Source organism: Salminus brasiliensis, chromosome 14 (assembly GCF_030463535.1).
Source record: "Salminus brasiliensis chromosome 14, fSalBra1.hap2, whole genome shotgun sequence".
Lineage (NCBI taxonomy): Eukaryota > Metazoa > Chordata > Actinopteri > Characiformes > Bryconidae > Salminus > Salminus brasiliensis.
In genome coordinates, this window is record NC_132891.1 from 26,539,779 (window position 1) to 26,564,153 (window position 24,375).

The 24,375-nt window shown below is 37.7% G+C and overlaps 1 protein-coding gene across 2 annotated transcripts; it reads right to left on the reverse strand.

Annotated features, from left to right (window-relative positions):
- Positions 1-8,874: 8,874 nt before the first annotated feature.
- lad1 (ladinin) lies at positions 8,875-22,594 on the reverse strand. Of its 2 annotated transcripts, XM_072696758.1 has the most exons (13): positions 22,470-22,594; positions 21,610-21,741; positions 20,851-21,184; positions 19,644-19,699; positions 19,429-19,501; positions 18,904-18,990; positions 18,276-18,319; positions 17,472-17,514; positions 17,303-17,346; positions 17,074-17,140; positions 14,170-14,301; positions 13,970-14,062; positions 8,875-9,522 (listed from the first exon to the last, which is right to left on the reverse strand). In XM_072696758.1, exons 1-13 carry the CDS (start codon positions 22,505-22,507, stop codon positions 9,439-9,441), a joined length of 1,227 nt encoding a protein of 408 aa, XP_072552859.1. In that variant the 5' UTR covers positions 22,508-22,594; the 3' UTR covers positions 8,875-9,438. The 2 variants fall into 2 exon arrangements, with proteins under 2 accessions (XP_072552859.1, XP_072552860.1); XM_072696759.1 differs by lacking the exon at positions 19,429-19,501 and having other exon boundaries at positions 19,649-19,699.
- Positions 22,595-24,375: the final 1,781 nt, after the last annotated feature.

Here is a 24,375-nt window from a genome sequence, read left to right on the forward strand (position 1 = left end):
CACCCATATTCTGGAGTTTTTGCAAAGGTGATTATGGTGGCCCAATATGGATAGAGATGTCAGGGCCTATATAGCTGCCTGCCAGGTCTGTGCTCAGAGGAAGGAGCCCAAGACACAATCGACAGGTTTGCTTCTGCCCAGGCAAGCACTGCCCAAACTCCCATCAGTCAAGGAGACAGCACAATTGCAGCTACAGCATGTGGTCAGGATCCCTGGGCTGCCAGTGGATTTGGTCTCCGACCGAGGCCCACAGTTTGCCAGTAGGTTCTGGAAAGCATTTTGCCAGCTACTGGGTTCCTCAGTGAGCCTATCATCAGAGTTTCATCCACAATCCAATGGTCAAACTGAGATGGTCAACCAAAATCTAGGACCCTTCACTGCCTGGCCTCTTCTAATCCCTCCACTTGGGCTGATCACCTGCTATGGGTTGAGTATGCCCATAACACCCTGTGGCATTCATCCTTGGGGCATGAATTTTAACATTTGGGGCCTGATCAGGTTTCTATGTGAAAACTGTAAGTGATGCCTTGTAGAAGGGCAAAATGACAAAAACACGTATTATTAGATGATGTACACTACTGTTTAGAATCTCATTATAATTCTTTTGTTATTTTTTTAGAACAACAATTTGAACATTTTAAATTTAAATATTCTGAACTAGAAATATAAAAGTATTTACAAATGTTTACTCAACATTTTATTCTCTACAAAATATTAGTTGTTTAAGTTGTTTATTACAACCTTTAGTTCATTCTTAGAACTAGTTTACTAAATTCTTACTAATTATTTGAAAACTGAAATATCATATGTCAAATGTCAATATGTCATAGTACTAAAACCTATAGTACTAAATATTAAAATTGGTATTCATTTATACATTTATATGCAAACAAATTGGTTTTACATTATGGAAAGACAAGTTTAACCTATTCTATGGTAGTATAAATTTATATTATATATTACGTGTATTAGTTATGTTATAATTTAATATTGTGTTATAATTTTGACAAAAGAAGCTCAGTCCTAACAATTGGTAATATAATCCTTTGCAATTGTATTTTCTGTTTATTCATTTTGATAGATTTTTTATGTGTATATTTGTGCTGTAGATACACTATTTGGACAGACGTATTGGGACACAGAACTGGGGTTCATTCATGGTTTCTTTCAAAACAAAGGGTATTTGTTAAATGTCCAGGCTTTTTTCTGTCCTGGCACCAAAGTGGTGGAACAAGCTTCCCCTGGGTGTCCGAACGGCAGAGTCGCTCACTGCCTTCAAACACAGACTGAAGACCCACCTAGTGTCTTAATTTAGAGGTATCTTTGAATTATTAGTCTGTTCAAACTAGCTGAGGATTTTCTTGGGTAAATAGCAAAGCACTTTTTTAATTCGCTCTGGATAAGAGCGTCTGCTAAATGCTAAATGTAACTGTATTAATAGTTTATCCTGCTTTTGTTGGAGGAACCATTGGTACTGTCCATGCAAGGCTTTCTACAAGAATTGAAAGTTACAAAGATTTAGTTGCATTTAGCAACAAGAGGGTTAGTGAGTTTGTAATAATAATCTGTAGCAAAACTGTAGCCCAGGTTTATCAGTAGCTCAGATTCTCATTCAACTAACCTAGTCTAATCCTTTTAGTCAGGGATTGCCGGAACGAGTCAAAATTGATTTGGGTTTAAACCTCCAATGAAGCTCATTACCTTATTTTTTAAGGACACAAAAGCAACATAAAACATGCAGTTAAATTGCACTAAAACAATGTTTTCCACAATGTTTTAAAAGCCATTTTCCAGTGGCAGCATTTTATAAGCTGTTAGTGTCTTCTTTAATGGTGTTGTTTAAACAGTACTGTGTATATTACAGTGTAAAAACTGCTAGTTTCTTGATGTGTTGTGTCACATTATTTTGTTCCCTTTTGTTTCCATACCAATGTAACAAGGCAGACCCAGGCAGGTTTGTAGGATTTGTGTGCATGAGGTATAAATGACCAGCTTAACATTTGTCACTTCACTAGGAGTCATGCTCATGCCGCCGATATTCAAGTCAAGTCAAGTGGCTTTTATTGTCATTTCAGCTCTGTACCAGTACACAGTGGAATGAAATCATGTTTTTCCAGAACAAAGGTGCAACATGGAACAAAACGAGAAGTTTCTGTTGTTTAAAAGTCAGACTGCTTGTGGGACAAAGCTATTGCAGAACCATGCAGTGACAGCACAGATGCTCTTGTACCTTCTGCCAGACAGCAAGGGTAAGATAGCAAAAGTCCATGTGAGAGATGAGTGGGGTCCTTCAAAATGCTGATGGCCTTGCCGGTGCAGTGTGTGGTGTAAATGGCTGTGTCAGAGGGAAGAGAGACCCCTATGATCTTCTCAGAAGTCCTCACTATTCTCTGTAGGGTCTGTACTCTCCACGGTCCCCCTGTAGAACATGGTGAAGATTAGATTGTGAGCTTTCAGTCTCTGCAGAAAGTAGAAGTGCTGCTGGACTTTCTTGGCTATGGAGCTGGTGTTGAGGGACGCCGTGAGGTTCTCTGTGATGTGGACACACAGGAACTGGGTGCTCTGATCGATTTCCATCACAGAGCTATTGATGTTCAGGGGGGTGTGGTCACCTGTCACAAGTCAACAACCATCTCTTTAGTTTTGTTCACATTCAGAGACAAGTTGTTGGTTCTGCACCAGTCCATTCCACAATCCCTCACACATTTCTTCACTGCTACTTTTAGAAAATGAAATTTTAATGATGAATCTGTGTGCATTAGACACATACCGTAACCTACTAGTTTACTTTTCTGAGAAGAATCGGCCCTTACACCCAAACTTACACCCAAAAATTGTTAAACAGTGACAGCATGTTAAATAGAGAGATGTCTAACCGATTGTTGAATTTACATGACAGAATGATCATGTAATGTTTGGGTGGAGGTGCTGCTATTTCACAACCTACCTAGTGCACTACATTGGGGAGATGGAGTGATTTGAGACAGGGCCTCACTGAGTGAACACTGCGAGCTGCTTTTTTAAAAGCGTGAAAGCAGAATAAAGACTTTGCTAGACTTTTAGATAGATCTTGGAGATGCATTTGGATCCCTATTTATGGGTATTGGTGGAGCGAGCTTATGTCATCAGCAAAAAATCACAAAATTAGAGCATCATGACAACGCTGCGGATCCCATCTGCTGTATCTGTTAGTATTGTGCCTCTCCTGCTCCAACCCTGCAGATCCCAAACATCAAAAATACGATATATTCACACACTATTTTTTCAAGTAAAAACTTTTCACACTAGACGCGACATGATTTTTAGGGACTTTTTCGGCCCTTGGAAAAAAGTAGACAGTGTTCGGAAGACTGAATCAACTGTGAAATTAAGTTTTCACATTACTGTGACAAGATGTGTGCAGAAACACTCCACAATAAAACTCTTTGATCTACTTTTACCAATAACCTGCAGCAGTTAAGAACAAACTATCATCTCCAGACATGTATAAAGTACTAGAGACCCAGACTTGAGTAAAAGTGCAAGCGCTCTATCAAAAAAAGTGATTTGAGTATAAGTAAAAGACTTTCAGCATCATACTTAATCACCTTAAAACACTGAGCTTAACTCTTTGAAGTTGTTGAAGATGATGTTTCTTCTGGTGGTTCTTCCATCTCAAAATAAACTAACAAACCTCTAGCATTAGTGTTTTCAATGCAGCAACGGAGAGAAAGGAAGAACGGCAGCATGCACAGTCACAGCTTAATCGCTCAATGTTGAGGCGGCTTCATCAAACCTGGTAACAGTGTCACCTACCGCTATTTACATTTACATTTATGGCATTTAGCAGACGCTCTTATCCAGAGTGACTTACAAGGTTTCTCGTATCACAGAGGAGGGCCAATGTAGTGTTAGGAGTCTTGCCCAAGGACTCTTATTGGTGTAGCGCAGCATAGTCACCCAGACCGGGAATCGAACCCCAGTATTCCACGGGGTGTGGTAGCACACTGGCAGGTAGTGGTGTAATCTGTTGCGCCACACCAACCACTACCGCTATGGCGGTGATAATGTGGGTTTGAAATGATTAAGATCATTTTTATAATTGTAACGAGTAACATAAAGCGCATAAAAAAAATTAACAAAGAAAAAATATTAAACTCATCCAAAATATGTAGTGAAGTAAAAGTGGAAGTAGTAGAAAAAATAATAGTCCAGTAGAGTATTCAGCATTTTAGTACTTAAGTCTAATAGTAGTTCTACTTCGTTACTATACATCTCTGATCGTTTCAAATAACATCATGCTTCCTATGTAATGCACTACGTTAAAAAAATACAAAAACCTTTAAACAATGATAGCATGTTAAATAAAGAGTTGTTTAATTGCTGAATTTCAAGCAACATCTCTGCATTCTGTTAATTGTAGTATGTAGCTTTGGAGAAGCAGGCACAATAATGCTTATAGGAACTGTGTCATATATGCGTCAAATCTGGTATGATAACAATGTCAGTCCTGTAGGGGGAGCCAATGCCAAATTTCTTCAGTGTTGCTTTAAATTACTTCAATGACTTAAATGAGATCAAATGGATGACGTACTGTTTGGGTGGAGGTGCTGCTATTTCACAACCAACAAAGTGCACTACATGGTTTGAGACAGTGTCTCAAATATTAAACACTGTATGCTTTATTGTATAAAGAAGTGAAAGATGACTGACAAACCAGACGAAGGGCCAAATGCATTTTCCAACTCAAAAAATAACATGATAAAGGAATAAAGGAAGATAAAGGAAGCTATCACAACAGGATGCTAGTACATAAATGTTTTGTTCAGGAATGAGGGTACAGTTCGTTGTGTTGTCTGTTTCCTCATCAATCCTCCATCCTGAACCGGAGTTAATATGATGACAAGACAAAGCATTAGCTTTTGTATTCCTAAACCCAGGACAATATATAATGGTGAATTGAAAAAGAGAAAATAACAACCATTGTGCCTGATGTGAATTAATATACTGTAATTTCGATCAGCGGGTTTCAGTGAGTTTGTGGAAATTAAACTGAAATCAAATTATATCCAACTTTAATTTGTATAGCGCTTTTAACAAGTGGCATTGTCACAAAGCAGCTTCACATAATCAGTAATTAGTAAGAGAACAAGAGATTAACAAGACATAAAAACCTAAGACCCCCAGTGAGCAAGCCAAAGGTGACAGTGGCAAGGAAAACCTAAGAAAACCAAGGAGCAAGGGGATCCAAGGGAGCCAAGGGGATCCATCCTCCTCTGGTTAGAACTATTTATGAATTAAGTAGTTCATAAGACTGTTCTACTGCTCAGGTGTGCATTTATCATAATATAATAATCATAATATAGTATAACTAGTATACTCATAGTAGTGATGGTAGGAGTAATGAGCGTACTGATCGGTAATGGTGAAAATAATAATAGTGGCAGATGAGTCCATGTAAATGTTAACATAGTCATTTGGCAGGTAGTCTGACATAGGCGTCCATCTACTTCCACCATCCACAAACCTCAGCAAGTGGTGGCAGGTCCAGCATCTCATTATACTACAATAGTACAACCTATTGTATGTGATCTATAAGGCTGCACTGAGGTCGAGTAGAACTAAAAAGCATACATAGCCTGGATCCGAGGCAAGAAAAATATTATTGGTTTTGTTGGGCCACAGCATTTTCTAAGATCTTAGATATATTATATATATAAAAATTACTGGGGAAAAAAGTTATTTAGTCAGTCACCAATTGTGCAAGTTCTCCCACTTTAAAAAAATGAGAGAGGCCTGTAATTGACATCATAGGTAGACCTCAACTATGAGAGACAAAATGAGAAAAAGAAATTCTGAAAATCACATTGTCTGATTTTCTAAAGAATTTATTTGCAAATATAGGGTGGAAAATAAGAATTTGGTCACCTACAAACAAGCAATATTTCTGGCTGCCACAGACCTGTAACTTCTTCTTTAAGAGGCTTTTTCTGTCCTCCACTCATTACCTGTATTAATGGCATCTGTTTGAACTCGTTAACAGTATAAAAGACACCTGCCCACAACCTCAAACAGTCACACTCCAAACTCCACCAAAGAGCTGTCGAAGGACATCAGAAACTAAATTGTAGACCTGCACCAGGCGGGGAAGACTGAATCTGCAATAGGCAAGCAGCTTGGTGTGAAGAAATCTACTGTGGGAGCAATAATCAGAAAATGGGAGACCTACAAGATCACTGCTAATCTCCCTCGATCAGGGGCTCCACGCAAGATCTCAGCTTGTGGGGTCAAAATGATCATAAGAACGGTGAGCAAAAATCCCAGAACCACACGGGGGGACCTAGTGAATGACCTGCAGAAAGCTGGGACCAACGTTACAAAGGCTACCGTCAGTAACACACTACGCTGCCAGGGACTCAGATCTTGCAGTGCCAGACGTGTTCCCCTGCTTAAGCCAGTACATATCCGGGCACGTCTGAAGTTTGCTAGAGAGCATTTGGATGTTCTGAAAGAGTATTGGGAGAATGTCTTATGGTTAGATGAAACCAAAGTAGAACTGTTTGTGTTTGGAGGAGAGTGAATGCTGAGTTGCATCCAAAGAACACCATACCAACTGTGAAGCATGGGGGTGGCAACATCATGCTTTGGGGCTGTTTCTCTGCAAAGGGACTAGGACGACTGGTCTGTGTACATGAAAGAATGAATGGGGCCATGTATTGTGAGAGTGCAAACCTCTTTCTATCAGCAAGGGCACTGAAGATGAAACGTGGCTGGGTCTTTCAGCATGACAATGATCACAAGCACACTGCCAGGACAACAAAGGAGTGGCTTCGTAAGAAGCATTTCAATGTCCTGGAGTGGCCTAGCCAATCTCCAGATCTCAACCCCATAGAAAACCTTTGGAGGGAGTTGAAAGTCTTTGTTGCCTGCCGACAGCCCCAAAACATCACTGCTCTAGAGGAGATCTGCATGGAGGAATGAGCCAACATACCAGCAACGGTGTGTGCCAACCTTGTGAAGACTTACAGAAAACATTTGACCTCTGTCATTGCCAACAAAGGATATATAACAAAGTATTGAGATGAACTTTTGTTATTGACCAAATACTTTATTTTCCACCATTATTTGCAAATAAATTCTTTAAAAATCAGACAATGTGATTTTCTGTTTTTTTTTTCTCATTTTGTCTCTCATAGTTGAAGTGTACCTCTCTCATCTTTTTAAGTGGGAGAACTTGCACAATTGGTGACTGACTAAATACTTTTTCCCCACTGTATATATATATAGAAATGGGTCTATAATTAGAAAGTACACTAGGATCAAGATCTGGTTTCTTGATCAAAGCTTTTATGACCGCTAATTTAAGAGCTTGCATGCCCTAAGATAAGAGACAAATTTACTATTATTAAAAGAAGTCTGATTATTAGCCGGGAGTACTTCTTTTAGTAGTTTTGTGCAGGTTGTACAACTTAGTAGTGTGTCAGAAGTGTGCAGGTTGTCCAATTTGCAGAGGAGACAGATTTCTCCAATTCTGTCTGTGGAAGTGGGTAGAAGGCTTCCAGAGGATTGGATTTTTTGTCTAATTATTTCTGTTTTATTATTTAAGTCCATAAAAGCATTGCATTGCATTGGAATCTAAGGTTCTGTATCTGCCTGAATTGTAGTTAGTAATGTGTATGCCCAGTTAAATTTTGGGTAATGTTGACAGAATCTAAGATTGATTTTAATGTCTTTTCAAACTGTAGTTAGCAAAATAGAAATTTAGAGTAGGACCCTGGAGGCTTGTAACTTTTAATGAATAAGAACAAACTCTTATTTGTGACCAGTTTGGATATGTTAATGGAAAGAATTTCAAACAAGTGATAATATCTAATGTATTTTTGTAAATTACGCATACTTCACCTCCTCTGCCTGATAATCTAGAGCTATGTACATAATTATAACCTGCAGGGGTGGCTTTATTTAGTGCCTCTCCCGGGTCGATGCCGAGCCGCCGCCCACAGGCTCACAGAAGGACTTTTGTTTTGTTTCCGTTCATGTACGATTCAATGTATCGGTTCAGTGTTTTGTTCATGTTCATTTACGTCATGTGTCCTGTTCAAGTTTCACGTCTTGTTTAGTTAACGTGTTGCACCAGAGGCTGTGGTGCTTAAGGGGCTCCCACGCAATACTCGACGCTGTAAATTAAATAGATTAAACAAATTGAATGTTTAGGGGCTAGGAACCTCAAAGTTGGACGAGAGGTTGCCTTCCGTATTTCCTAAGTAGCGTTAGGTCGGTCAGCTTCAGCTCGGCTTCGTCAGCGACTCCTGATCTTCTCGGAGGCTCGAGCGTCATACAAGGTTCGCTCGTTGATCCAGGGAGAGTATCCTACGGCTCTCTATCCAGTTTTACTGCTCATGGTCACGCGTCGGTACCAGATCGGTTCGGCATTGCCGTTTGGGTTCTGCAGCTGGTCCCCCAGCTCTCGCTTCCCCGTCTCCTAGTTTCCTTAGCGCCTGACGAGCGCAGCCCTAGTTCTCCTGCATTTCCCCAGGCACTGCCTGTTGGTCTGCGTTGTGTTTTCCCTGTTCAGTCCCCTAGCTCAGCTTCCGGAGTCCCGCAAGCCTCAGGTGTGTGTTTTGTGTTGTCACGGTTGTGTTTGGTTTATCGTTATTGATTATAAGGTTATTGGTTTATTTTTTGTACTTGCTGCCTTTTGCTACGTTTCCCTCTTATATACTCTGCGAGTGTTTATCCCTCTGTGTCTGGCCTAACCCGTCATCAGAATAAAACATGATTGGGTGAAGCTTCCAAGAAGTACCAAGACAGGGTATCAACCTTTACATTTTATGATGCTGTAGAAAAACGTGCCCATTCCTTACAAAAGAAAGCAGACGCTTATGGAAATGAAACTTTGTTTGCAATTGTTTAATGTTGAAAGGGCAATCCAATAACATTTGCAGTAAACGGACGAAGGGCAATAGCAAAAAAGCAAGTAAACAAACAAGGGTCAAAACCAAACTGAGCAAAACTAAACAGGAAAATCCAAATGAAGCAATGAGAACACTGTAAAACAAAATATATATGCATGTTTACAGTGAACATTCAGTTAAAACAGCACAGATGCATATGTGTTAGGAAATTAAGGATCGGCTCTTTGAAGAATGTTACACGAAACCTCCAAACCACATATTTTCCAGTTGTACAGGCAAACTGTAATTAATAATTTTTTTTCTTTAATTCATGCATTTGTAATTTATGCATATTGCTCAGAAAAACATACTCAACAACTACAAGTGAAGAATATTAAAAAAGCAAAATACAATTCACAATTAATTGTATTTAGTCCCCTTTACCAGCGTCATTAGGGTAGATTACAACAGGTAATACAATGATAACTGATTAGGTGACAGAATTAACAGACATGTGTGTGCATGTGTAAAGGAACTGAACTGTTTCTCACTTGGCAATAAACCCTCACTTAAGGGCTACAGAGTGGCTGTCTGCTTGTCCTCCCTCAAACAGCATCTTTTTGCTGGAGATGTCAACATGTCTCAGGTCCTAAGGACACAGAATACCATAGAATACTAAAAACATTGAAAACACTAAGCAGAACTATGATAACACCCAATCATCAAAATGCACTTGTAAGACCTCTCTGAGAATGGCCTGGGCTTAATATTAATTCATATTAATATCTTTATTCTAATAAAATGCATGACTAACAACCCTCTATCACAAACCGATTTAATTTATATCACCATGGCAACACAGCTCTGAGACAGAGAAGTTACGTTTTTCAGTTTTATACTTTGAATTGCGGTTGTGATTTCACATAGCTTTAGGGTTTACTGAAGTTACCAGCCCATACATAGATAGGCAACATAATTGCACTATGACCACGCGGTGAGGACCAAGCCAGCTAAACCCCCAGCTCTCTCTTACAGCACCTTAAAGCCAGGGTTTAGCCAGGCTTCTCACAGTGTATTAAAACGTGGGTGATTTACACAGCTTGCCTTCTGAGTGAAGTTACTAAAACTATCCTCAGTGAAATGTTTAATAGCAACAGATGTTGGTCACGTTTTAGATTACGCCACTGTGTCCATGAAGAATAAAATCCTTTGACCTCAAAGGTGGTCAGGGTTTTATTCATTTTTATTCACTGTTGGATGGGCATCCAGGGAATGGACATACACATAATGCTGGCATAACTGGGTGAATACATCTAACACACAAATAGCTGGATAGCTGACTAGGTTACTAAGTTGCTTACTAAAATGCGTGCTAAATTAGTCAGACATAGAGTATTTCCAGGGGTTTTAATAAAAAAGTTTTTTTTATAGTAATAATTACAGTACTGCAACCATTTGCAGTAATCACAGCATTGTAATTGCTATAATTTTCTTATTTTATCACAGCAAATATTAGACTACTGTAAAAGGCATTACTGCATCCATTCAAACACTGTAAATTAAGACCATTAAAATCATATACTGAAAAATGAATATATTTTTTAAATGCATAGGTAGCAAAAGAAAAGTGACGAGCTTCACCAAATGGAGTACATCAACACATATAGGTACACATGGGCACACACAAATGTTTATCCTACTCTTATATCAAACTAAATCGCCAGCTAACAAAATGTCATATACAAATTGTTTGGTAATGCTATGCACAGCGGCGTACTAGCTAAGGAATTTCTTTATAACGTGTCTCCCAGTGCAGTGTAGCATGTGTTACATAGCAATGCAGTATCTTAGAATAGTGGCAGGAAGAGAAATTACCTTATTACTCTCTACTTGTATAAATTAAAGGTAATATGTGAAATTTTAAAGTGAAGCTTTGAATGACCCCTTTTCATCTCCACAGGTAACAGACCACTATTCTGTGTTTTATACAGTTATGTAGATGTTATATACCTTATAAACAGTTATGGAGAATATAAAGATGCAATTCTGTCTGCGTGACAATAAAAACCAGTACCTGAGTTGGAAACAACGCAAAATGTGTCAGGCCCTTGTAACCACGCTCTCCCCCGGGGCAATCCAAGGTCTCCACCCACAGGCCCAAATAAGGACTTCCTCTTTGTTTTCATGATTCACGGCACCTGGGACTGTGGCTTCTTAGGCCTACTCCACAGACTTGTAGGTGCAGTGAATTAACTCTGTTGGTTTCCCTTCCCATCCTGTCCATGTTTATGCCCCTCATTCCCAAGCCTTGTATCCTCCCAGTCCTTGGTTTGTTATTTTGCCCAGTCCTGCTTCGTTTGTCACATTAAGTTTTGTTTTCCTGTCTTGTTTAGATTCCCTGTTTTGTGTTTATCCTGCCGTTTTCAGTAATGTCTTGCATCGTTCATATCTGCAGTTGTTTTATATCTCTGCCACGCCATGACAAAATGTGCCAAAGTAGCAAAGATGGATTATCGTTAAACCTGCTGAAAACAAATCATGCTCAAAATGACTGTATTTGGATTTAAAGTATAAAATATATTTACTGTATAATTCATCTACCACTGAATTTTGATGTTTTAAAGATCTACAGTAACATGCTGTATTCATGTTCTACAGTAAGAATGTGTTCATTATACAGTAGTAATGCTGTGAAAACTACAGACATTTGTTAATTAATAGTAACGCAATTTTCTAGTAAAGAAAAAGTTGGGACACCTCTGCATTTATTACTATTTAAAACGATTGTCGAAGTGAGTGGTATCACCATGACAAGAATCAAAGAGCTCTCTGAGGCCTTTAGAAAGAAGGCTGTAGGATGTATTTAAGTCTGGGAATGATGCATATGAGTCTGGGAAGAGTTTTTAAATGTTCTCAGAATAATTCGAAATTAGAAATTCTACTGTCTGCAAAAAAAAAAAAGCTACAAGTGAAATTCTTCTTACTATTGTAAATATTATAACTATCGTTCTCTGGCAAACATCAGTCTTGTCCTGATATTTTTTGACAGCATGGGTTTCCTCTTAATAAAAATCAAGCTTCAACCATTAAGAGCAAACCTAACTGTAAATGAGGTTTAAATAATACAGGCTCCTCCAAAATCCTCTCTGTCTTTTAATCACGTGCAGCTGATCCTTATATTAGGCATTTTAGGTATTTATAACTGTGGTGGTGTTTTGACTTTGTATATTACCTGAATATTGAACTATTGTTAGAAATTGTAAACTAAAATCAGTTGTTTCCTGAAATTTTGACTCTCCTTTTGCTAGCTGCTCCAGGTCTCTCAGATTTGAAGGGTGCCTTCTCCCAGCTGCTGTAGAATTTCTAATATCTCTGGGATCTCTCCACAGATTAGGTCTGGACTTATTGCTGGCTGCTTTAGAACTCTCAACTGCTTTGTCAAACCATTTCTGGTTGCTTTTTCCTGCTTTTTGAATGCTTTCAGTTTGGCCTGCTAGAAGACCCATGACCTCATCGATCCAAAGTTCTGACACTGGGCCCTACATGGGCCGTCAGTACCTTGTTCTTTTCTTTGAAGGCCATATTTCATGCCATGGTAAATGGTACTAAAAACTCTACTTTTCTCATCTGTCCACAGGATGATCTTACAGAAGGATTGTGGCTTCTTGAGTTCTGGCAAACTTAAGTCTTTCTTTTTATGTTTCTGTTTTGTTAGATTGCTACTATTTCATTCATATGGCCTTGTAATCTTAAGATTGTCCACAATTTTTCACAGTTTTGGTTCTCACTGTTAGGCCCTCCTTACCACACCCTCCCCCGGGCAATCCCAGGTTACCGCCCACAGGCCCATATAAGGACTTCCGTCTCATTTAAGGAGCCTCGCTCCAGCCAGTTACTGCCATGAATTGAATCCCTACATGTTTGTGGCATGTTCATGTTAGCTGGCATCTTGTCTTGGTCCAGCTGTCTTCAAGTCTGGTTCTTGAGGCAGTTCCGTTACGTTACGTCCAGTTCATGCTCCCTGGCAGCTCAAGTTCACGTGGCAGTTCCACGACAGACTCAGGCTTGCCCATGTTCACGTAGAGCGCTGCGCTAGTTCTTAGTTCAAGTTTCCCCCCAGTATTGCCCAAGCACAGCTTGTGGCTGTTTGAGTTCTCCCTATTGTTTCCCAAGCTAGGCTTGCAGTTTAGGTTCCCTTATTATTCCCCTGTATCTCAAGCTAGGCTTGCGGTTTTCGTTTATCCCCTTCCCATGTTCTGATCCCCTGTCGCTCCCTGCTCCTCCCCATCCCAGGTTTGTTGTTTTCATTGTTTTGTTTGTCACATTCTGTTTGAGTTTCAGCACCTGTTACTACAAATAATCTCTTACAATTTTGAAAAGGTTCCAGTAATATTGTCCAGTCTATTTCTAGAGTTCTGTGTGAATAAAAAACAGGCCCCTTTAATGGCTATTTTAGTTTTAGTAAATGTTAATGTTAAATGTTAATCCAACTGGACTAATCTATACCCCTCCTCAAAATCCATGGTAGACAAAATACACTTAACTTTAATTCTTTACATTATTTAATGCTGCTATAGGACACTACCTAAATCATATTGTGGCAGGATACAGTTGACAGTTGTTTAATATACTGAATTGACAAATCCTCCCACTCATCAAAGCATGCTGTTTTGACACTCATCCATGTCTAACTGTCTGTCTTCTTGTCCTGACTAGTTTAGTGTTATTCATGTGCATTCATTGTATTCATCCATTCATCAACATATCCATTTACTGTCTGATTATCCTGCTAGTTAATTCCATGTGTTTATTAAATGTCTTGCCTTGTGTGTTTATTGTTCTGTGTACACACTGTTGCGACATTGTGGTAACTGCATTCTGTTTCGTTTATATTCTATTTCGTTTATCTGTGTGTTGTGTGTTGCGCCATGGGCCTAAAAAATACAATTTGTTACAGTGTATGCAAGCAATATCAAGGAATGACAATAAAAGTACTTGAAGTGAGTACCTTTCCTAGCAGCGTGCGTTAGTTTAGCTGAATATTAAAGCAGAGAAGTTTACTGAAATACTGAAATAACAGTATACTCTTTACTTACAGTAGGTGTAAGTGATGACAAACTCTGAAGTGTTTTCTTCTGAATCCAGCGATTAACTTGGCTCGAAATTCCTGCAGACAGTGTGTGGTAATCCTACAAAAAAGTATTTTAAGAAAAGCATTAAATAATTTAAAATACCTTGTCATTTAATGCTAAATAATACAAAGGGAATAACATGTTACATTTGTCATGTGTCTAACCTGTTTATTTGGTGCACTGCTGGTGTTAGCAGTTTTTTGATCTCTCTCAAACAACTCTCTCTTTCTGGACACCTCATCCACTAAAAACAGGGTCTTGTGAGCCATAGCGGGCGATTTAACTGCCTCCCATTTCTGAAAAATTTGAGGCAAGAACAAAAAAACGGTTTATTTCTTTGTCATTTTTTTAAACACATAGGACCAGACCTACATTTTCCTTTCAACAGACAATCTTCATTAATAATTCAGAGTAGTCCAAGACTACACTTATTCCCTGTCTGGAAAACCAGTCTATAGGGGTTTATTTTTGGGGTTTTAATGTTGTAATGTCAGCACATTCATTCATACAGCAGAAGAAATGAAGATCATACAGGTAGGTTATCATGTACAAAGTGATGCTGCAAACCCCTTTCAGCATCAGTGGTCTTGTGGCAAAAATAAATATTGCTTTTAGATCACAGAGACCATGCAGCCCATCTGTCAATGGCAGTGCGACCCTAACTGCAGCATAATCCAGCCAAAATAATAGACTGCAGAGTTAGTAAAAATGGGCAACCATTTCACATTTTAATCATTAGAATCCAATGCTTTAATCAAAGCTTAACTTTTACTAGTAGTACTAGTAGTCCAATCTTAACTAACTACTACTACTACTTTTACTACTACTACTATTTTATTATTATTGTCATGATTTTGCCCTGTTGTGACTGTCATTTTGTTTTGGTTTCCCCCATGTGTTCCTTAGCACATGGCTCCATGTTTGTTTCTTGTTCCTGCCTTAGGCCCGCCATGTAATTAGTATTCTCACCTGTAGCTCTGCCCTCTTCTTAATCTCAGGTGTTCCTTGTTGGTCTGTTTATAAGTTGTCCCATTGTTTCAATGGTTCTTGTTTGGTCTTGTGCATGTTATATGACAGTTCACTGTGTGTTGCTTGGCTTGTTTGGTTCTTGTGTGTTTGTTTCTTTTGTTAGTTTTGTTCTCCAGTTTATGTTTCTTTGGTTCCTGTTTTTCTTTTTTTATTACTGTTGTTATTATTGTTATTATTATATGTTTTCTATATTTATTGTAGTAAATATTATATATATTATATACATAAATATATATATATTATATATATATATAGTTGATATAAAATATATAAACAATTTTAAATATAAATAATTCTGTGCAACAGAGCAACACTGAAAACACTCTCCTTCCCAGAAGGTGCTCCTAGCACCTAGAGAACATTTTAAGGCATTTAGCAGATGCTCTGGGTACTGATCGACTTTTCACCATTGCCATGAAGTATGGAGGGGCTGGTCCATTCTTGGCTTTGTAGGCCAACATCAGGGTTTTGAATCTGATGCAGACAGCTACAGAACGGCAGTGAAAAGAATGCAGCATAGGAGTTACATGGCTGAACTTGGAAGCGTTAAAAACAACCCGTGCCGTTTCCGCTAGAGAATGAACTGGAAATAAATTAAGAACCCAATGGTCACTCTGGCTGAGCTCCAAATATACTGTTGTCAGATGGAAGAAACTTTTGGAAGGTCAACCATTACTGAAGCCTCTCCTCAGTATAAGACACATGAAAGCCCACGGGCCAAAGGGCCAAAGGGCTCTCAGACCGAGAAACAAGATTCTCTTGTCTGATTACACTAAGATTGAACTTGCTGCCTCATTTCTAAGCATCATGTCTGGAGGAAAGCAGGCACTGCTTAGGGGTGTCCACAAACATTTAAGGGGTTAGGGGTGTCCACAAACATTTAACTTGCCCAATACCATTCCCACAGTGAAGAATTGTGGAGGCGGCATCATCCTGTGGGGGTGCTTTTTAGTGACTGGGACTTTATTCTGAGACTGAATAAAGCAAAGTGCAGAGATATTCTCAATGAAAACCTGAGCGCTCAGGACCTCAGATTGGGGTCATATTATAACACAAAGCACTTTAAATAGATAGAAACCAGATGCTTGTTTCAGCGATGCAAAACAATGTGTGTCTTCAGTGTGTTGAATGCAGATCTAAAATCTATGAAGCTCACTCTGGCATAAGCTTTTGGTTGTTGAAGATTACAACTTATTTCATCACAAAGTGTAAGAATAGCATTCTCAGTTCCCTGTGACTTTTACACGCAAATTAAAGCAGCCTACTCTCTATACTAGACATAAGGTGTTATTTAACAACCCTTTTTAGTTGTTTTACCCAGAATAAATGTCAGGGCTACTGGACGAAGATAGGGCAACAATATTAGTTTATTTCCAAGAATATGGAACATGCCTGTACCACCTAACAGGTGCTGGAAAAGTAAAAACTCTTTCAGCTGGTGGAAAAATTCTCTAATTACTCGATTTAAGACCTAGAGCTTTCCAGGGCTGTATACAAGCAAGACTGGTTCTATCATCCTCTGTTAGCCTTATGGGTGAATAAGAGGTAATATAGTTATAGCTATATGTTTACCAGCAAACTAAAGATGATACTGGTCTGATGCTGGGAAGTATCAAGCCAAAAGTAGTGAAAATTGCAAGACCAGATATTGAAATGACTTAAAAACATTCATCTGATCCAAAAATATGTAGTCTAAAAAGTGACATTATGTTGTTAGTTATTTATTCCTGTGGGGTAGCCTACTAAGTGTGTTTAAGTAGTTGTGGTCCTAAAAAAGTGTTTTTAATAAAAATAGCTCATTTAAAATTCAATTTAATTTAAACGGTCATAAAGTAAAAAACAAGTTCAGGATGAAAAGTTCATAAGACAAAAGGTTGCTAGGAGTATATATTCATATTTGTTATTTAGTTGCAATTAGTTCAATCAAGAATAAGTAAACCTATTTGTAGGTTTAAAGTAACTTTTCAGTATTTCCAGATTAGAAAAGTATATCCTTTTAGAATATACTATATAAATTGTATGTGTGCATGCGTGTTTACCTGTGAAGCCTGGGCCAGCCTTTCCATCTTCTCTTGAATGGTGCGAGAGGATAGTCTCTGTCTGGAACTGGGGAAACAGTATGTTTAAGAACAAAATATCTGCTTTAGGATTGCTGGTATGCTATGTGTTTAAAAATCTCCAAAACATATGATAATTTAATGCACATTTCATAAACTTGCCAAAATATTGGTGATATTTGGCAAGCAAATGTAATTAGGGTCCACTTACCTTCTAGAAAATGGGGACTGCTGCTCCTCCTCATTGTTAGATCTCTAAGTGATTATGAAATTATACATTTTTACCAACTGTGGTCCAAAAACAGAGGCAGATTTTACAGCAGTGATAGTGGCATATGTAGTTGCCTTAATATATGAAATGAAGTTTTTATTGTGCATACCTGGTTGGATTCAAATTTCTTTGCAGTGATCCGCAAACTTGCACTATCAAGAAAATCAACAAGTGAATAGAAAAACGTAATATATATTACAGTGCTTCTGAGAACAAATTTAGAAGCTTAACAACAGTCAGACATTCATCGCTATCTTGGCAGTGAATTGTCAACACAGGCGCATGCCTGTGGACATTTAACATTGGACAATGTTAAAGGACATTTTTGTCAAAATACTAAAACTATGACCAAAACAAATTCACTACATCAGTATCAGGATACTAAAACTACCTTCACTCACAAAGAGCCATACATGTTCAAAGTTCTAATCAAAAGTGATCATGAGACCTACAGACGGAATCTCTATTATTATACTGGTCTCATTTGGAGGTATGTGGACGTGAAAACAGATTTCACATCTCAATGTCCCATCATGATCTATTTTGGATATTTGTGGACATTCACAAGTCTTATGTGAATTCAACTGGTCAACTGGCAAGCACAATGACAGCTTCAGCATCAGGATGTTCTGGACATTGTTTTTCACAGCTGGACATTTCTTACAAAGGTAAAGTTTAGTCACCCAATCAAAAGCTAAAAAAAAGGTCACATGTGCATAGCCTAATTAACATCACAAACTCTGATTGGTATTTGGTGGATCTTTTTAGAAATATAATTTCCTTAATATGTTATAATACTAGTGATAACAAAAAATTGAACCAAGAACCGTCCATTCTTCACCTACATTAAAATATATGATGTTCGGCAGACTACAAAACTGTGTGTATGTTAATTATGTTGTAATATATGTACCTTCTTTGTAATGGCATGCTCTCCTCCTCCTTCTTCTTTAGTATCTGCCAGTGGAGCACAGTTTCAGGCTACAGTTTCAGTCTCACTTCATGTTTTGCAAGTCAAATATTAACAAATGTTTAGCAAAGGAATGACCAACATGGCTGAGACAAGGTAGGTTTATGATACACTTCTGACAGATAATGGCTGACGTGGCATAACAGTAATACTTGCCAATTTTGGACATACACAACAGTTTCACAAAGAAAAAATAATGAATTTAAGGCAATAAATGACATTTTACCTATTAAATCGGGGAGTGCAGGCCACAACTTGATTTTAGTATAGTTAATTTCAAAAGTAATTGACAGATATTCTCTATACTCAAATGATTTTGCAAGTTAAACTTGTAAAGTTGTTTTTTTACACTGAAAGTTTGACAGAATAATCAGTTCACCACAAATATTGTATATATTTATGTTGGACATTTCACATTTCACCTAGAACTGCATTGAATTAATTGTGCTTATATCATTTTACCAGGCTTTTTAGGGACTGGTAGACACATGTGAATGGAATAATATGAATGGAATAAAGTAAAAAATATTGTGGCCCACTTTCCCCTACTGCAAAAATCACATTTTATTACCCTGAAAGACATGGTCCGGGAACTCTGTTGTGTAAATGCAGGCTTATCTGTAGGTTCAAAACTGCGTGCTGACTCATTCTGATAATCCTACACATACAAACACACATGCAGAGTCAGTGGGGACAAGGAAGTGGGGGTCCTGTCAAAAAAATTATAATCAGAGCTGGGGCCCCCCTGGAGCTCGAAGCAAAATAATGTTATGATCTGAACATGATCAGTTGTTTAAACACATTTACTAAAACATAATAAACAATTGTATTTCACTCACACTTCTGTCAGAAAAAAGTGAAAACTAAGTCACATAACACAGTTCTGGAAGTGCCTGGCAAGCAAGCAATACACAAACAGACCAAGGGATGCACTGTCCAGCTAGGTCAACAAGACAGACCGTTCACAGGAACAGAAATTGGTGCCCAAAGTTTTATATGCCATTGTAACTTTTTTGCTTTTTCAAAAGAGCTGTGCTATGACAAATGAAATGTAGATGTATTCTTGGACTTATTTAACAGAAACTGCTCCTAATACCTGAGAGGGTGCTGTTTTAGGAGATGTCACTCTTGTGTTAGCAACACTTTTGTCAAATGAGATGGAGACAGAGCTGAGCAAAGAACACAAAAGTAAAAGGAAGAACTCCATCAAGCAGAAATAATTTAAATAAGGTATAACATTTTTACACAAAGATCATACTTTGGGGATACACTTAATGGATCATATCTATTTATTTTCAAACACATGCTTACCTTACAAATGTATGCGATGATTCAGTTGGTGTTAATGTGGTGCCTCCATTTTCTCTCTATTAAACAAAGTAAAAGAGATAAAAATGTAGAACTATTGGTCAGCACTGACCAACAGAGGTAAGTAGCAGCCTTCACATAAAGAGAGTCATCTAACAGCAAAACACTTCATTAATTAAACCTAAAAAATGTAACAATACAGCACAGTAATTGTACACCTAATATTTGTAGGATATGTTCATTACATTACACAAATTCTGCCACATTCACAGAAGCAAAAACAGCTTTTAAAAATACAAATTCCAACACTGTAAATGATTAATAAAATTCTGCAGGTGATTACAGTATTCAGCCTCATAAATGTCACTGCCATGACCTCTGATCCTGAATTACATGAAACCTCACAAATATAATAACTGAAGATGACAGCACACTGAAATGAAAAAGATAGATGTGGAGACATTTAAAGAAATACCTCAATGAAAACTGAAATATGATTTATCACTACTCCAGGTGCAGTCGATCAGCTGATCCAAGTTTGGTATCTGAAGTTTTTTTTTTTTTTTTTTAAACAGGAGATTCCAGGCTAACGTTGCTAACAAAGAGGGGGGGGGGGGGGACTTACAGCTTGCTCTGTAGCAATGGAAGTAATTTATGTGTCTGGAAAGAGAAACACAGACAGCCTCTAGTAGATCTTTTCAATATGTGGTGTCATTCTGCAACTTGTGATCCAGTTTGAAAGTGGACTAGTACTATAGAAGAAATTGTTATGCAGATGCTTGTATGGATATGCAGTCTAACCATACCATTTACATCAACATTATGTAGCATTTTACAACAGCTTCATAATCATTGTTTGCATTCTGTAATATTACGCAACATTGTACATGATTCTGTCACAAATACCAATTCTCCGTAATGCTGCTTTAACTAAATGTGGTAAATGTACCTATCTGATTCAGAAAATTAAAGATATTTGGCATTTGCCAAGATCAATCTAAATCCAGAGTTTGTTAGCAATGTTAGCATCTCCCATTGTAATCTAAAGAAGCAAATCAGATATCAAACATGTTTTGCCTTATTTATTGCATCTGGGCTAAGTGATAAATCATGATAATTAGATTTCTTTTGCCAAACTATTTATTGAAAAACTTTAAATATAATGGTGGTGAAGAAATGAAGAAATGACAAGGTCAATCAAGAAGAGCACCTTTTGCTCGCCTTTTTCTGAGCCTGGTCTGTAAGTGAGGTCTACAGAAGATGTTGGTGGAGATGAAACAAGAGCCTCCATGCTGCGCTGCAGGTTCATCTTCATGTTGTTATTTTCTGTGTCTCCCAGCACTTCCACCCGTGCCCCTCCTGCACAGTCTTCCTCCCCTTTGACCTCACCTTCACCTTTCTCCTCTTGCCTTTGCCTACTCAGTGTCTCCACATGTCTCTTCCTCCTGCGTTCATCTCGTACTCGTAGCATCTCCACAAAGTCCAGCTGCAGTTTCTCTAATCCTCCACCAGCTGAGTCACTGTCTTCAGAAGCTGAACTCTCACTTAAGATTCAAGATAACAATAACGACAGTTAGGTATATGCAATAACATTGAAACAGTATTAACCTTTTGATTTGTGCCAGATTAGCCATTGTCCTTACTTATACTTCACTGTGTTTTAGATATACTTGTTTTAGACCAGGCCATGGCTACAATGCAAAGGTAGCAATCATTTCTTACTGGTAAATTTATATTTCTATATTTACTATCTCACTGTCATTGCATGCAGTTATACTGTGGCATCCATGATCCATCTTAAATAGTGCTATTATTGTTGACCTGGATGCAAACATACTTTGGTTAAGCTGTCAGTTTTAACTGAATTCAGATGAGCATCTTAAAGACTCTGCCTAATAAAAAAAAAAGAGTTAACATGCTCTATTGTCAGTGGGACAGGCAGCTTATTTTTCTTTTTCTAGCTTCTTACCCAGTGTTTTGAGGCTCAGTGTCATCACTGAAAATGTTGTCTGTATCCACATCACTCATGAAGCTTTTTGTTTTTCTCCTCCTCTCTCTCTCCACTTCTTCTTTATCTTCCATTGTCCATTGCTGGGCCAGTCTAAAAACAAATGCTGTTATTTCAGATACAATCTACCTAAGTGATACATTGCTAAGTTCTCAAGAAGTACAAGTCATTTTCAGTGCATTTTTGTCAATTGTGTGGCAGCTCGTAATTATTTCATGTACTTTTTTACAGAAAGGTTTATTATATTAACATTCTTTTTTCCAATATGAAATAATTGCAACAACTGTCACAAGGGCTACTTTATTCTTACTTTCATCATACGTCATCTACTGAAACTAGTCAGTTTGGGTTTATATTTAATAGGCAGTGCTGTATTTTATGAAAATATATAAACGTATACATCAGTGTGTTAATAAATGTACAGCATCATTATGGAAGTGTCTGAGCAGTTAATACTTTCTGCATGAAGTGTTTATTTATTTTATTATTATTATTATTATTATTTTGTTAATATAAAGTTTAAGAAACACTAAAAATACTCGTTCCAACTGGACCAGAATGGAAACATGACTCCATTGTTAGTACACGTCATGACCTGTTGAACATTGTACGGCATCACATTATGGCAATGTGATCAAAGCAGTAATTTCATAGATGTTTAAGATATTTCAGAGTCAGATACTTTCAGAGAGTCAACTCATCTTTATCCGATAAGCAACAGAAATGTTTGCTTTCCTGTCACTACCATTGTCTTCGCAATGAACAGTAAAACAATTAGCTACATAAATAAAACAAAAAAGGAAGCAATGCATTAAACTTACGTAGACAAAGCTGACCAGTTTTCCCGACTAATGGACATGTCTAAACAAGTTATTCGCGTCTTCTACAACACCAACTGTAAGAATATGTATTTCCTCTCGAGACGTCCTCAGCAGCACGCAAGCGGCTTCGTAGGCTCCTCTCATCTAACTGCAGTCTGCTACTCACTACGAGGAAGAAGGATCACCTGACCATAAACTAATCGCAAATCTGAAATGAACAGTGAAGTACAGCTTTGTGTTGATATTTAATTACAATATTAGGCTTTGTGTCGTATGTATATTATGTGACTATTTTAATTTAAGCACTTTCATGAGACGTATTAGTTAATGACATGCACAAACGGGATTAAAAAACAATTATTAATCAAGAAACTTTTTTATTTACCCCACGTGTCACACATTTTTTATTACTCTTTATGTATCGACTTGAATATTTAATACAATATTCAATGGCTTCTGTGAACTTCAGATAACATCCGAGTTTACTTAATCCGAGTTTACTTAATCCGGTCATTCAGTGACACGCCTTAACAAAGCAGGATAAGTACTCTGACCTGGGCGCAGTACACTGCGAGGTAACCCTGTAAAAGACGTTGAAACAGAAAATTACAGGAAGGAACTACTAGAAATTGTCAAATTCAGCAATGCTGTCAAATGTTGTCATTGTCATTCTGTTAAACCTAAAAAGAAAATAGGAGATACAAAAAAGGAAGAGGGAAAACACATTCTTATCTTTCAATTCAAGTCACGTTCGTTCGTCATTTTGGATGACGGAAAGGAATGAAGTAAAGGAAGGGAAAAGATTGAAATTCTGTCAAAGTGAAAAATGGAAAAACTGAGTTAATTATTTTTTTTTTTTTTTTTTTGTGTGACAAAGACCATACACAAGCCTGCTCCATTTCCTTTCACTTAACAAAACCACAGAAAAGTGAATTGGCCCAGTCCAGAGGGCATTCCTGGTCAATGATTACAGATCGCGACACAGACCAGGAAGAAGCGAATAAGATAATTACTGTTGGACAGTTTTAATATATTCTTTTGCTTTTTCATCGTAGAATTTAGAGTTTTAGTCTGTTAAATAACGGACAAAGGGGAGTTCTCTGCTGTTGGTGTGTAAAAGACGCTAGTTCAATGTGAAGGCAATGAATTATTTGATTTGCATTGAAGTCACACACTCCACCCAATATCAACAAAGACAATGATATCCGAAATGCAAATAGCACTTCATACTTCTTCGACAATTGTACAGTCATCACTCAGAGAGTATTTGCATCTAATCAGAAAGGTCAAGGAAAATAAGTAAGTAATGTAAATATTTGAGCATATTACCTGAATGCTATGCAAAACAGGGGAACGCGTCTATCATAGTAGTTCATTCAGTTCGAAACGGGACATGGTCTAGCACTAACAATAACCTTTCCAGGCACAACATTTATAAAAGTAGCATCAAGACCATAGTAATGACGATGGATTTATGAAGTTGTTTATATTATATGTATTCCTTACATTCCATAAGAAGAGAAACAGATCAATGATATCCCCACCATTTAACATATATCTAACTAAATCAATATGAACAGACAGTTTACTGTTTGTATGACAAACCTGCATTGTTTGTAGATAAAACAATTTTTTTGCATGACCTATAAATGAATACTGTGATCTAAAATATCCAATTCCAGTTAATAAAAAAATCTTGCCTCACTTCTAGCCTTACTTAGGATGTGGTTATAATTTTTGGATGATGTAGATCAGTGGTGTTATGGTATGTATATTGGCTCGTTTGCACTGCAAGGCGAACTATGGAAGCAAATCTGTCTATACCTTAAATGGTTGTTTAGTCCGTGCCTTACATTGCTCGGCGGTGCTGACCCATTAGACCAGTTATGGTGTCTTTTTACATTTG

Excerpts from the sequence above, each read along its gene's own strand:
- lad1 (XM_072696758.1), bottom strand. The coding sequence starts at position 22,507 with ATGTCCATTAGTCGGGAAAACTGGTCAGCTTTGTCTAC. Across the intron at positions 18,991-19,428 it reads CTAAAACAGCACCCTCTCAG|GATTATCAGAATGAGTCAGC; the intron begins GTATTAGGAGCA and ends TTGTATGTGTAG. Across the intron at positions 17,347-17,471 it reads AGAAATTTGAATCCAACCAG|AGATCTAACAATGAGGAGGA; the intron begins GTATGCACAATA and ends ATAATCACTTAG.